Raw genomic sequence first — 14,118 nt, 5'->3', positions numbered from 1 at the left:
CACCTAACAACAATTTAGCATAGCCAGTCCAACTACATGATTTTGGGAAGTGGGAGGAAACCAGAGAACCCGGAGGAAACCCAGGGAGAACATGCAGACGGTAACCTGAGATCAGGCTGGGACCAGGGAACATGGAACTGTGAGGCAGCAACATAACCTTCTGCACCATTGTTCAGCCCAGACATTTAAATAATGTGCCTAATTTTTGAACAGTTATTTGTAAAGTAAAGCTTAACAGAGGGGTAATTTTGGGGGGTAAATCCTTACACAGTAGAACATTGCAGGGCATTGTAGGATTTCATGAGCACAGATATAATCTCATAATAAAGGCAAATCTCTCTATACGTCACACTATTATATACGTATATATGTGTGTGTATATATATGTACATACATACATACATATATATGTGTATGTGTATACACAAATACTTATATACACACACATAATATATATATCATATATACATACACCATAAATAATATAAATAATATATAATAGTATACATTATGTAATATGACACTATACAGTGAAATGGTTCAGTTTATGACATTTAACAGAGAATAAGCCTATTGGTCATGTGTTTACCTGAGACTATACACAATTAGGGAAGTGATTATATTGGATTTAAAAGAGATAAATTAGATATACTGAGTTTGTTTAACTACAGAGGCGGATAACTGACAGCAGTGTTGGTGTACGCGTGTTCTGGCGTGTGGGATCTGCGTGCGCGCTCCCGCGTGTGTGTGTGTGTGTGTGTGTGTGTGTGTGTGTGTGTGTGTCAGTGCTGAGGGCTTGGATTTCTCCGCGCTCCCGCTCGGTGGCTCTCTGGAAACGGCGATCCGGCGCTGCAAATCCCCCCGGCAAACATGTCCAAGCTGGAGCAGGTCCTCATCCTCGATCCTCCGACTGATCTCAAATTCAAAGGTAAGGCAAATGCGCTTCCGACCCGCTACTGACATCCGATCGGGAGAATATATTTTTTAAAAAAAGTAAAGCACGGATTTCACACTCCCACCGCCTGCACCCGCCGCCATGTTTGAGGCAGGGGAACTCGGGCAACTGCGGATCCCCGGGCTCGAGTGACGTCGCTATGCGGCCCAACACTCACCTTACTTCGGCTAGCTTGACCGGATAGCTCGCCTTATACATTACACAATACAGCAACCACGATAAAAATATTTAGTTTTGGTCCTAGACTGACCTTGACTGATGTCTAATTTGACTCCTTGGCCATTTTTTCTCTAAACACACACTGGTCATTTCATTGCCCGGCTCCTTTTTTGGCACCGAATTGATTCGCTAGCATCTGACGCTAGCGTTAGCATGAGCTAGTCAGTGTGGATAGGGTTACAGGGACGACGTGGATGTTGCTAGCTAACTAGCAGGTGCTGATGTAGGCTAATTCGTTGGCGTTACTTAGCCAAGTTTTAAAAAAAAAAAACCAGTTGTACACTTTTCACACAAGTGTATGTTTAAATACTTAAATATGACATGTGTGTATTGAATTAATTTCAGGTTTGAATTGAAGGTTGTCAGATAGCGAGGATAGCTCGATAAATATTTGATGCTCTGCCAGACAAGGTGCATTACAAGAAGACGATGTTCCAGGCTCAACTTTTTTTTTTTGAAGGAAGGCATCAAGCAACCCGGTTGTTTTTGTCCATTACATGTTGTTGTTATGCTTAAAAAAAAAAAAAAAGATTAATTGTTAAATATAGCTAAAGTCTCGCCTTAATGAAGTATCTGAAGAGGGCGGGGTTCTTTAGCCAAATGGGACTTTAGCTTGACTGGTTTAGCATGGAAGCAGGGTGTGTGCACAGATCAATTCTGCATCATCATCATCATCATCATCTCTACATTTCAGACTTCTCATTTATCCTACATTCAGCAGCCTGTAGAGTGGCTTTAAATTATGCAAGATCCGCAGTCTGGGGGAAAAACACACACACAAGCTCATAAACCTGTAATTTAACATCCCTGAGAGTGTCGAGAATAAAAGTAATAAAAGATCATTTACTCTATGCCTTGTTTCATGCTGCTAAGACGCAGACACATCTGATAGGTTTAATATGTGAGATTAAATGTATGAATGACACAGAAAAGGACAACGTAAACATTCAGCCAATGAAATATCATTATAATTGTCACATGACCTCGTCTTTAACCAGTCACAGTACGGGTTGTCATGTGATCAACGCAGTAACGAGAATGTCATTAAAAATAGTTTTTATAATCGAAAATCATTTCCAAATATAATCAGTTAATTATGAAGTTTTAGATATTTTCAGGTCGTTTAATAGATTTAGATTCACAGGTTTAGAGCTAAAAATCAGCCTTATGAATGGTCAGGTCATCATTAATGCTTCACACTGATATTTGTGCCTGTGCTCTACATGGAATATGTCAGATTGCTCAAATCCAGTATTTTAGCATATCTGATTTGTGCATGAACGTGAAATCCGGTCAAACTGGACCTTTCAGACGTGTGTATATGATTTCAAATCCAGTTAAACAGAGATTTTTGTACATGCGACTCAACCAGTCCACTCAGATTTATTATTATTATTATTTTTTTTTTTGCTTATCTTGTCCGTGATGATTTTTGATGTCATGGTTTTGCAACAAAAACATCAGCATGACAAAATAAAGGCAGGTCAGGGTAGGACAGACTGTATATTTATACACAGACACTGAGGTGGAACTTGTCTACCTGCAGTACCTGTGGTTCCAGCAGCAGCAAACATGGCATACACCACTGCCGTCTGCGACAGATGTTTCAGAACCATGACTGGGCTTTGTGGTTATGTAAAACATAATTCACAATGAGATTTCCATGCTGTTAGATAGCCGACTAACAAACTTTTACCTGCCTGGTGTACGCTAGCTTGCATCGTTTTATTATTATATTTATAATAACAACCAAAGTGGATATTTACGAACATAGAGTCTGAACAAAAGCCCACTTGTTATTGCCAATGTGATCACTCGGTGTAAAAATCTGATTTAAGAGACAACTTAGAATTGTCTTGTTGTAAAAACAGAATTATTAAGTACCACACAGATGTAAAAGATATTAAGGTAAATACTGCATGTTTGTGACCAGGTCTTGGTCAAGTACTTAGTCCAGAAAGTCAGGAGATCAGTTGATCAGGTCCAGTGAGATATCTTGTCTTGTGGAGTGTTTGTTGGACATCCCTGGCAATCTCTCTCTCTCTGTCCTCTTCTATAACCAGCTTCATTTGATTAGGACATTAATGATGCTCAACACTTCAGCTCACTTGCATGCTTTGTAGCCTAATCTTAGCCTGCAGAGAGCTCTGTTTCCTGTGAATTAGGTTAGGATGTTATTATACAGGTCTGCTTCTCGTGTCTGTGGTGTAGACTGATACAAATTGTAGGTACTTCCAAAAATTCCATGCCTTGATTTTGTGCTGGAAAAGAAATAAATAAATGACGACTCTTTTCAGTGACCCACTTAAATTACCCATTTCTTCCCCCGCCCCCACCAACGCCAAAACTACACCACAACATTACTAAAATACCATTTTAAACATTTCATTCCTCTGGTCATACATTAACTAACCCCACCCATCCTGAGCTGCACTGTTGTTTTCCAACATTAGTCACATGATCTGGCAGTAAACCTTGCCTGCAGGTGCAGGTCGACTCGAGTGTCCCTGCATCACCCAGCACAGAGATCTCTCACAGTCCATCGGTCCAGGAGGAACGTCTTCGTTTAGCTCCTGTTTACACGTTTCTCTCAGCACTGCTCACGCTTTGGAAAGGCCAAAGCAGGCCCGAGTGGCCGTGTCCACTGAGCTAAAAACAGCAGCACAGCAGCAGGACTGCTCCGATCGACTGAGATCTCTCTCTCTCTCTCTGCCTCTCTCTGTCTCTCTCTCTCTCTCTCTCTCTCATCCACTCTCTTTCTATCTCCATCTTTGTCTGCTGCTCTATCTCTATCGGTTCTCCTTTATGTGTGTCTAATTTCTTCTGTCTCCCTCGTTCTTTGCCTTTCATTCTTTCTCGCTCTTGCTCTGTAACTCCATCTATCCTTTCTATTCCTTCTCTCTCTCACTTTTTCTCTCTCCCTCTATGTCCTTTTTCTGTCTCTTGTTCTCTCTATTTCTCACTGAGTCTGATGTCTTTCTCCATCTCCCTCCATCTCTCTCATTATCAGCCTCTGGCTCACTCTAAGTCTCTCTCTCTTTCTCTGTGTCTGTTTTTTTCTTTGTCTTTTTCTCTTGTGCTATCTGTCTGTCTGTCTTGCTCGCTCTCTCTCCCCCTCAGTCTCCCTCTCCCCCTCGGTGTTATTTATAGAGACAGGGAGGCCTGGGAGACTGGTACCGAGTGAAAGTGGAGGAGATGGTGAAGCCACTGTAAAGAAAGAGGACACAGGCTTCCTAGTACAGAGTAGTTTTACAACATTGTCTTCCTGTGAGCCAGAATATCCAGCGAATACTGTTACAGCTTCTAGTGTACTGTAGACTACAGGTAAGGAAGGAATATACTGGTCGCTTCATGCGTCCTGATTCAGTGTTATATCCAGATAGGGATTTAACACCCAGGACGCGCAAGGAGCCGAACTGAAAGTATTTGATAGTAATGACATGATTTGCATATTAACATGTAATACATCAATCAGATTTCAGTCTCTCTATTCGAAAGCACATTTTATTAAAATTTTCAGATGTAAAAGGGTATCTTATTGCCCCATGACCATCCCTGTATGGGCATTTATATCACATTATATGCAGTGCAACATGAGTAACCAGCACACAAGCATGTGTCTTAGTGGACTCTGTCACTGAGTGGCAATGCATGGACATTTCTCAAAGATTAAATTTACAAATGGAAGCTGAATTTAATCATGAGTCCATTTAGCAAACGGACAGGTTTTCTTCAGTGCCTGATTTGAAACTGGAAGGGAATGGACAATCGACCTCATCTCATGATAGAGTGAGATAACAGGCCGGAATGACAAGAGACCTTGGTTCTCATAAAAAAAATAATAAAATAAAAATCAACAGGCTGTTATCACTAGGTTTTCTGCAATAAAGCCACTTTCGTGAAAATTTACCCAGTGGGAAAACGTAAAAGTGGGTGACCAGGGCAAAAGCAGAATGCGGAAAAATATAAATCATACATGTACTGTACTATACTGTATAAAAATTCATGCAAAACTGACCGCATAGAATATTATCCATAACCAAAAACAGAATATTATGCATAATGCAGAATATTATCCACAACCAAAAACAATAAAGTGAAGTGTTTTCTGTGTGGTCTGTATGTACAGGTCTTGTTTTCTGTACCTGGCTTGAGTCAGGAGCTCTAAAGATGAATAATAGAGGACTCCGTGGATGCCATGTTGCAGAGGAAACGGTGCAGATCTGTAAAGTCCTGTTTGTTTGTATGACTGTAGGAAAACTATAAATAATGGATACTACACTGATGGATACTACACTGATGGATACTACACTGCCAGATCGCTGCGAGATCAGTAGTTCATCCTTAAGTACTACAGCACTTTGCTGAATCATCTGCTTTATCTATTATGTGCATATTATTATCTGTTACAAATCTGGCCATTAGAAAACCATTGTGATTGTAGTAGGCAATGCTCTGAGTCATAATGAACTGAGTCATAGATTTGGCATCTTCGCTTTTTCAGATCTGAATGTGTAAAACAAACATCCTTATTCTTTTTAAATATGTTGGACAGTAAAAAGACTTATAATGACAAAAATAACTTGCTGCATTGTGTAACGCCGTGAGTCATGGGGTTTTTAATCCTTCACAAAAAATATTTAGGCTGCTTCACGAGATCCAGACCCTTCAGAGGAATGTAGATTAGTATAGAAATGTGAATTGGTTTTATCACCCTGGTCATCAGGTATGGCATTTAATACAGGACAGCATCTCACCTGGCTAAGTACAAGGTGTTTGCTAAGCTGAGTTATATGTTTGTAATGACAAATACATTATAATCTTTTCTTTCAGGTTTCAGTCTAGACAGTACATCACATGTACTACGTGGTTGTATTTTCAAAATAATTGCACTTTTGAGACTTCTTAAAATTAAGGATTAACTGTTCTAGCTCAGCAAGTTAAAAAACTGCTCAAAACTAGCAATTCTTTGGCAGAAAGAAAAAGAAAAAAACGAAAGTAGAAGTGTCAGAACTAACAATTCACAAATACTTGTAATAATACCGATAATTAGAAAGTGATTTAAAAATGTTTGTTCTCCTGAGCCGGTCAGCACAGATGCATTCAAACAGCATGGTCAAGCCCATCATGGTAGAAACTGAAGTGTGTGTTGCACAGTTTCTTATTAATTGCAATACAGTATTTTTTCTTAAAAAGGAAGAAAGTAAGGGTGTATACAAGTGCCTGGTAGTTACCGTAAAACCCTGTATATACAGTATATGTGCTACAGTTTCTGTTGTAAACAAGTGATTTGTGAAAGCACAATATTGGAAATGTATGCTATTATTACATTATTGTGACATACTGAATACATTTTGAACAGCAGTAACAAACATATATTAATATTAACTGTTAATATTTTGGTCAATAATGAAATGTAGATGTTGTTAGATGGGCGATATGACGTATCATGATTCTACGATACACTATATAGATCACAATCTGTAGGTTTGCTTACAAACTGCCAGCAAAATAATCTGAAAATAAATATAAATAATAAATATAGACAATTATATATTTTCTTATTATTAAATAACAAATTTATAATTTTTTTTATTTAAAAGTAAGATTATATTTGTAAAAAATAAATAAAAATATTTAACACCTAAAAGGATTTTTATTTTAATTTTTACTGTTTTACATATTTAGCACTTGCAGTCATTTTGTAATTATTAAACATTTTTTAAAAAAGATATCACAACATCCACAGTATCTCAGAAAAGCATTTTGTGGCATGATTTATCACAATAACAATATTATATCATCAAGCTCTAGTAGATATTAATGTTTTAAGGGTTGTACTCATTCAGGAAGGACTAACAAATGATCAGAACCTGTAAAATGCTGGTCAGGTCAGCCCTTGTTTCTTGGTGCATGTCATCGCAATAAAACAAGCTCTGTCAGGCTCCGTGGTTCATCCTGGGAGAGAGACGTATGGCTGAGCCACACACATTTTAACCAGATAGCTGTTTTTTTTTTTAAACAGTTTTTTGAGTTACGAGTAGCATTTCACTTTTCCTACCTATCACTAGAACTTTCCCAGATAGTGTTATGTAATGGGAAACTGACACACGCACACTCAACCAGGATACAGCTAGTTCGGATTTATTACCAAGCTGTGTTTTGCTGTTCAGTGGAAATGTGCTACAAATCATTATCTTCTCCAGCATTGACACTGGAGCATAAATAGACTCAGGAAAAAAGGCCTGTATACAAATCATCTCCGACCTAGATTTATGAAAAATGATGTCTAAACGTCTTCTGGCTGGAAGTAGCACGTCTTCAGACTTTGGAAGGAAGGCACATGCTACAGACTTGTAACCTTTTTTTTATTTGGGCTGTGCATCAGTGTTTTCGAGACAGTGTTTTTGAAGCAAAACACATCAGTATGTTGATGGTAACTCTCATACAAATGTATGGCAGTGTATTAGGATCACACAGTAGCCATGTTACCAGCTTAATTAATTAATGTTAGTGAACATGTTGTTCTCTGTCAATCCTTAAAAATTACAGTTATTTATTGTCCAGTTATTTTTACTTCCTCGTGTAGTGTAGGAGGGGACTTTTCGTCTGCCGTAGGATCGGTTGGAATGCTTTTAATCATCGTGCCGTGACCTGAGAGAAACTCTGAGCTGGTCAGCGCTGTACATGACTGAAGAATTCTTCACTAATGATGCTTGCTGTTTGCTTCAGCATCTAAAAAGTCATCGATCCTTGGCTCGTTTTCTTTCTGTTTCCCAGTTTGATGTGCTCATTTAAGTCTGGGTAATGCAGGATGCCTTTGGGGTGGGTTGATTAAAAAAAAAAAAGTAGCTGTTGCCTTCACCTTTTGGAGGTATATTGGACCAGTTATTGGTCTTCCAGGGTCATGAGACTTTTTTTTTTTTCCAAGTTCAGCTGCATTGTTGCAAATGTGTTCCTTATGTGCAGCTGCAGTTTAGCTTTAACATCAGCCTTTCAGCTGTTGCAGATGTGTTGCAGTGGTGAGTGATGTGTCCGTAATGGGTGGGCCTGCAGTTACTCGCTGGGTGGGATTGGCAGACTAAGAGTTGGCATTAATATAATTTCAACAGTATTTTCTTCTTTTTCTTTGCTCGGACAGGGTTTCAGCTTTCAGGGTGTTTTTCACGTACGCAGTGTTTAGTACTTAGGGTGATTTGTTTGGGCAAGTGAGAACACAGCAATTGCGTTCAGGTGTGAACCAAAACAACTGGAGCATGACCACCAGAGCGAGGTTGTCTCGGTCCACTTCCAAGGAAACTCTAGCTCGATTCAATTGCAGTGAGAAAGCGATGTGACCCTGAATCAAGCCAACTGAACCAAGCACGCAGCATATTTTGGACAAGACACAAACTAAACCGAGAGAACTGTAGGTTATTCTTTTTATAAGATAGAAGAAGCTCATGATGTAGTTATTACATTATGTTGTTTTTTTAATATATTTAATACATTTTGTTTAGTGCTTGTGCAACACAGAAGCGTTCTTGTTCTCTTAATTTCTCTTAAGTCGAGCATCAAACGTTCAGCTGTGTTTTTCAAAACAAGTCTACCTTCTTTTGATCATTTTGGAGCACAGCTGATGATGGCTAATATGCTAATATGAGTCATGCGCTGTCATAAGATCCAGAGCTTTATCCTAATTGAAGTTCATCTTAATTGATTTGCAGCTCATTGGCCCACGAGCAAAGCCATGGAGCTCAGTAGATGGACCACGGTGCGTATGTATTTGTGAGTGAAAGCTAAATCAGTTAAAACTGTATATATAAAAATCTATCGGTCCAGTGGAAAGGTAAGACTGTCAGTTGCTTTCTTTAAAACCTTATATTAAACTCTATCCAGCCATGGTCACCAGTACCAGTAACGAATTGATGGATACTTCATCATACTTCACATGCAAACCTCTGAAGCTTCACGAATAAAAATTAAATGAGTATTGTGGGTAAATCTAATACCACAAAGGGTGTGAACAATATGCTGCACATCCTGTCATGTGATCAACATTTAAAGCAGTTCCTGATAGACTCTGAGAACCAAAGAGGAAGAGAATTTTGTAAGTAATAGTATACTACTAAATGAGGAGAGATTAATGTGGTATCAGATTACAGACACTGATACTGGTACGATGACACCTACCTGCCATCACAGCTCGTGATGGCTTGCATCAGCAAAGCCATTTCATAAGTGTTGAGATCAGGTTCATAGATTTGAACTGATGGCTCTTTACAATCCCAAACACCACCATCTGTCTGAATCACTGGACTGTCACTGATGGCTGGTGTAAAAAGAAAGCATAAGAATGTTCAGTATTGGTATTTAGCAGGAACAGTACAATCTACATGACGTTACTGATTTAATAAGTAAGTAATAAATCTCAACAGGGGCATGCTGTGATAGGAAAATAATCAACAACTGGGAGGTGCCCTGAAAGTTTTTTATTTTTTAAATCATACATTTTTATCCATTTACAGTTGCATTTAAAGTTGTGCAATGTCCATGAGACAAGTTAGTTCCTGTTATCACTTACATTGCAGCATATATAAACAATCACTCCTTCATCAGCCTGTTTTTTTCCTCTCTCTCTCTTGTAGCTAATAAGATATAAATGCAGCTTGTCATTATACAGAGAAAGTATTCCAAAAAAGCTTATAAATGTCTCCTTAAAGAAAACTTAACCATATCAAATATGCACTATACAAGTCGTGGTGTAAGTTGTTACTATAGAAACGATAACGTATAAAAATGAATGTAAACCTGTCATTGGAATTACAACCGGAGCTACTGTCAGAGCTGTTTTAATTAAAAAAAAACAAAAAAAAAAACAAATTGCCATTTTGACTAATCACAATCAAGCATTGAACAGAGCTGTGGTAAATAGGATTTACTACTTAAACAACATTAATGGTTGATAGCTAGCTTAACTTTAATTGATATATTCGCCATCAATGATCTCCAGTGAACTAAGTTTGTAAATTATGAAGAGTTGTGAGTGGGCTTATTTATAAACTACGTAGAATTCTCACAAATTTCGAGTGAGATCCAGTTGCCCATGTTTTAGTAGAAGTAACACGGAAGTCGTCTTGCAAGTGAGGTTAAAAATCTTTTCAAAACATAATTATTAAAGCATGCAACTTGGCACCCGCCTGTATTTAGTAGAGAAAGTTTGTCAATGTTTTGTATTACTGCTGCTTTCAGTTGTATTCTTTGTGCCATGATCTGATGACAGGTGCCATCTAGAGTCATCTGATTGCACAGTGCAGCACTGTTGGAATGTCAACAGTGAAACACCCTCTCCTTCACCACGCCCAACTGTAAAGCAAACAATCGCTGGGAAACAATGGGACTGGTTCAGCAGTAACTAAACAGCAGATAAGCTACAGTACGGTCAAAAAGTCTGAGTATCATTAACTATTTTTATCAGTTGCTATACAGGCAGGTGACAAATTAAACGAAAAAGCACTGGCTCTGTTATGCGGTGTTTATTTTGCTGGCTTAGGTGTAGCTCGACTTGTCCCCTTAGAGAGAAATGTCACTGCAGATCTTTCGACTGATCTTCTTTGTCCTATGACGAAACTTTTCTATCCTGACGGCCATGGTCTTTTCCAGGATGAGCCCGCCCATATTGACAGGGCACGAGGGCGTGCAGAATGGTTATCATGAAGATGATAATGATGTAAGTCGTATGCTATGGCCTTCACAGTCAACCCAGTTGAACACCTATGGGAGATTTTGCAACATGTTGAACAGCGCTCTCAACCACCAACACCATCAAAACACAATCACACCATATGGCCAAAGGTTTGTGGACACGTGACCATCACACCCATATGTGGGTCTTCCCCAAACTGTTGCCACAAAGTTTTGCCACAAACCATACCACAAAGAACTAAGTGGCCTAAATATGTTCCAGCATGACAGTACTCCTGTGCATAAAGGGAAGTCCATGAAGACGTGGTTTGCCAAGGTTGAAGTGGAAGAACTTGAGTGTCCTTCACAGAGCCCTGACCTCAACTTTACACCTTTGAGATGAATTGGAGCACTGACTGCACCACCTCGCTTGACATCAGTGCCTGACTTCACTAATGCTCTCCTGGCTGAATGGGAAAATCCCCACAGCCATGCTCCACACTCTAGTGGAAAGTCTTCCCATAAGAGTGAAGCTCATTATAACAACAAATGGTGACTACATTGGGAATGGGATGTTCAACAAGCACATACGGGTGTGGTGGTCAGGTGTCCGCAACTTTTTGACCATATAGTGTACATTATACAATAATATATTTTTAGTAAAGAGATCTTTTAATGAAATTGGAATATAGCTGAATATTCTGCTCAAACATGAATTGCTACATTTTTTTATATTGTTGTAAACTATTACCACATGAAAGAACTATGTCTTCAAATCTGCAGTGTTAATGACTAACTTTTAATGACTCAACGTGGCATGCTGACTCACTTACTACAGTCCTTTATGAGTTGTCTTATCATCACTGCTGTTTCTTATCTAACCTTTTAGACTATTGAATTTGTAGAAAACTTTGATTAATGCTAACCAAATCAGGTGGACTTGGATGTTTGCCTACCCTACTCTGCCGCTTGCAGTTATACATGTCGGGAAATTAAAGACACTAGCTTGAATGACGTCTCGCCCAACCAGGGAGGGCGAAGGCTAACATGTGCTTCCTCTGAGACACATGAAACCAGCCAGGTGCGTGTCTCCAAACTGCTGCTCATGCTGCATCATAGGGAGCACTCGGACGAAAGCGCTATCTGCCCTCTTCCGCATACATGAGCCCACAGTCATAAATTATTAGATTACGTTAGCTACCACTTTTTAGACTAGTCAGTTACATGAGATTGCACAAGCATATTGGCATTTCCACTTGCTCATTGGCTAGCTAATAAATTGATGACTTCCCTACCCTTGCTTATCTTATCTTATCTTTATATGACTTCACATTCTCATACTTTTTATTGATCAGTAACTCAGTATTGCTTTATTTTAGTGTACCTGTGCTAGTCAAGTCTTGGTACAATATATAATGAGTTGCACTACATTTGCACATAGTCATTTATAATATGCTCTTACCAAGAACTAGGATTATGGTTCTCTCTGAGAACTCTCAGCCTTCTAGTCATGAGCACAGAACCTTTACCAATGAACTACCATGGCATTGCAACTGGCTGACTCTTAAATGGGGCATTACAGCATAAAATTGGGATTTAATGTTACTTATGCTTTTGTGTAATATTCTTTAATACAACATTGTATTTCTGCAACAGTGACAACCCATAATTTTGTATAGTTGGTGTTGTTTCTCTTTTCACTGCTGTGGCATTGCATGTATTAAGTAAATGCATCCTTGGGAACTACTGGAAATCTCCACTACGGTCAACCATTCGACTGCTAGCTATTAACGTATAGGCTAAAAGTCATTAGTAATTTAGCACTTATATTAATTGCCTTGGTAATGAAACTTCCAAATTTCCCCCTTCAAGACGCATCATCGAATTGGGTTTTCTCAGTATTTAAACCGGTAAATCTCATTCTAGAAACCATTGCATCACTGCTGTAAGAGGTGAGCAGACACCTTTCAGCTGATGTCTGTAATATCAGAGGTTTTTCCATCTTCCAGATCACATTCAATTCACACCAATCACTGAATAGCTGACAAAAAAGAAAAAGAAAAGAGTGAGAGAATATGCTAGGAATAGACTAGTGATGTTTAGTGAAGTGTGTACATGTTCAATTTTAACACTTCTCTGCTGGGTTTTCCCAGTTATTTTTCCCCATTGGGGTTCCTCAGATGGTGTGAATAGCAGCAGTTTCAGCCTGTGAAAAGACAGTCAAGCTGTTACCAGTATACCTCTTCAAGAGTTCGCAAAATGTAGCCACCTGTCCGAATAGGTGTGAAATGGAGATTACACAGTTAGGAAGTAATTACGTGAGTAACACTCAACTGCAAGCTGCTGAAGCACAAGAGAGTCGGTATGTGCAAGCTGAAAGTGCCGTGTTTTTCCCAGAAAGACTCGACCATGTTTATGTGACTGTCCTGTATAAAGTAAAACTTTCTAAGGTCATGTTATAAACAGACTGGAATTTGTGATCTGTATCTCCTTTTTAATGCACATTTTGCTGGTGTGTTTTATTGTTTGTCGTAGTCTGGTAGTAGAATATATAATTATGTATTTAGTCATAAACTATTTAGCCTCTATGATTGCTGTTATGAAGCTGTTCACTTCTAGGGTACAAAACATATCTTTAATCTGCTTGGACTCTCTCAAAACGCACAGTAGGCTTTTTGTACTGTGTCAGAAAGCAGGCACGAGATGAAAGCAATTTCATGACGTACTAGTTACTTGGAGAAAGAAACTGGTATATGAGGGTGGACTGCTGTCCTGATGTGGACCCAGCAAAGTATTTCAGCTGATTGAACAGCACACTCAAAGAATACTGTAGCAAAATACTGAAGCAAAACATATGAAAGAAAACTGGCCATATTTCTCAGTGACTGTAGATGTATAAAAATGAACCAGCTCTGCTTCTGTAGTAGTTCCTCTGTTGCGCCTTTTTTGCGGCCAGTCACAAGCAGTGTTGCATAAATTCTTTTGTTAAAGGCAGCTCTTCAAGGAAGGAAAGAATTTTAACAGATTGTCATAGATTATTTTTCTTTGTTTTACCATCTCTGGTCTGATTAGTGAAGTGACAGCTTGGTTAAAAAAAGTGGATAATGAAACGAAATGTTTAAATATGTATGTGTTTATTAACAAAGTATGTATTTGTTCTCAGTTCAAACAAATTTGTATCTCATCTGTTCATAGTGCATGGCTCTAGTCAAAAGTGGTAATGTGAAGCTCTGCTTTTAAACAAAACATAACCGCATAATTAAATCAATGTTTTATTTATA

At 38.7% G+C, this 14,118-nt stretch overlaps 1 protein-coding gene across 2 annotated transcripts in view; it reads left to right on the top strand.

The window, feature by feature from the left end:
- The first annotated feature begins 762 nt into the window (after positions 1–762).
- vapal (VAMP (vesicle-associated membrane protein)-associated protein A, like) overlaps positions 763–14,118 on the top strand; it is a 21,399-nt gene continuing 8,043 nt past the window's right edge. The window contains exon 1 of one of the 2 annotated variants that reach the window (XM_053227544.1): positions 763–928. In XM_053227544.1, the coding sequence (XP_053083519.1) occupies positions 871–928 (58 nt within the window). In that variant the 5' untranslated portion in view covers positions 763–870. The remainder of the gene's footprint in view (positions 929–14,118) is intronic. The other variant, XM_026925452.3, reaches the window with a different exon arrangement.

The sequence above is a fragment of the Pangasianodon hypophthalmus genome, chromosome 21 (assembly GCF_027358585.1).
Source record: "Pangasianodon hypophthalmus isolate fPanHyp1 chromosome 21, fPanHyp1.pri, whole genome shotgun sequence".
Lineage (NCBI taxonomy): Eukaryota > Metazoa > Chordata > Actinopteri > Siluriformes > Pangasiidae > Pangasianodon > Pangasianodon hypophthalmus.
The sequence above is the reverse complement of the archived record's forward strand: the minus strand, read 5'-3'. Positions and strand labels throughout refer to the sequence as shown.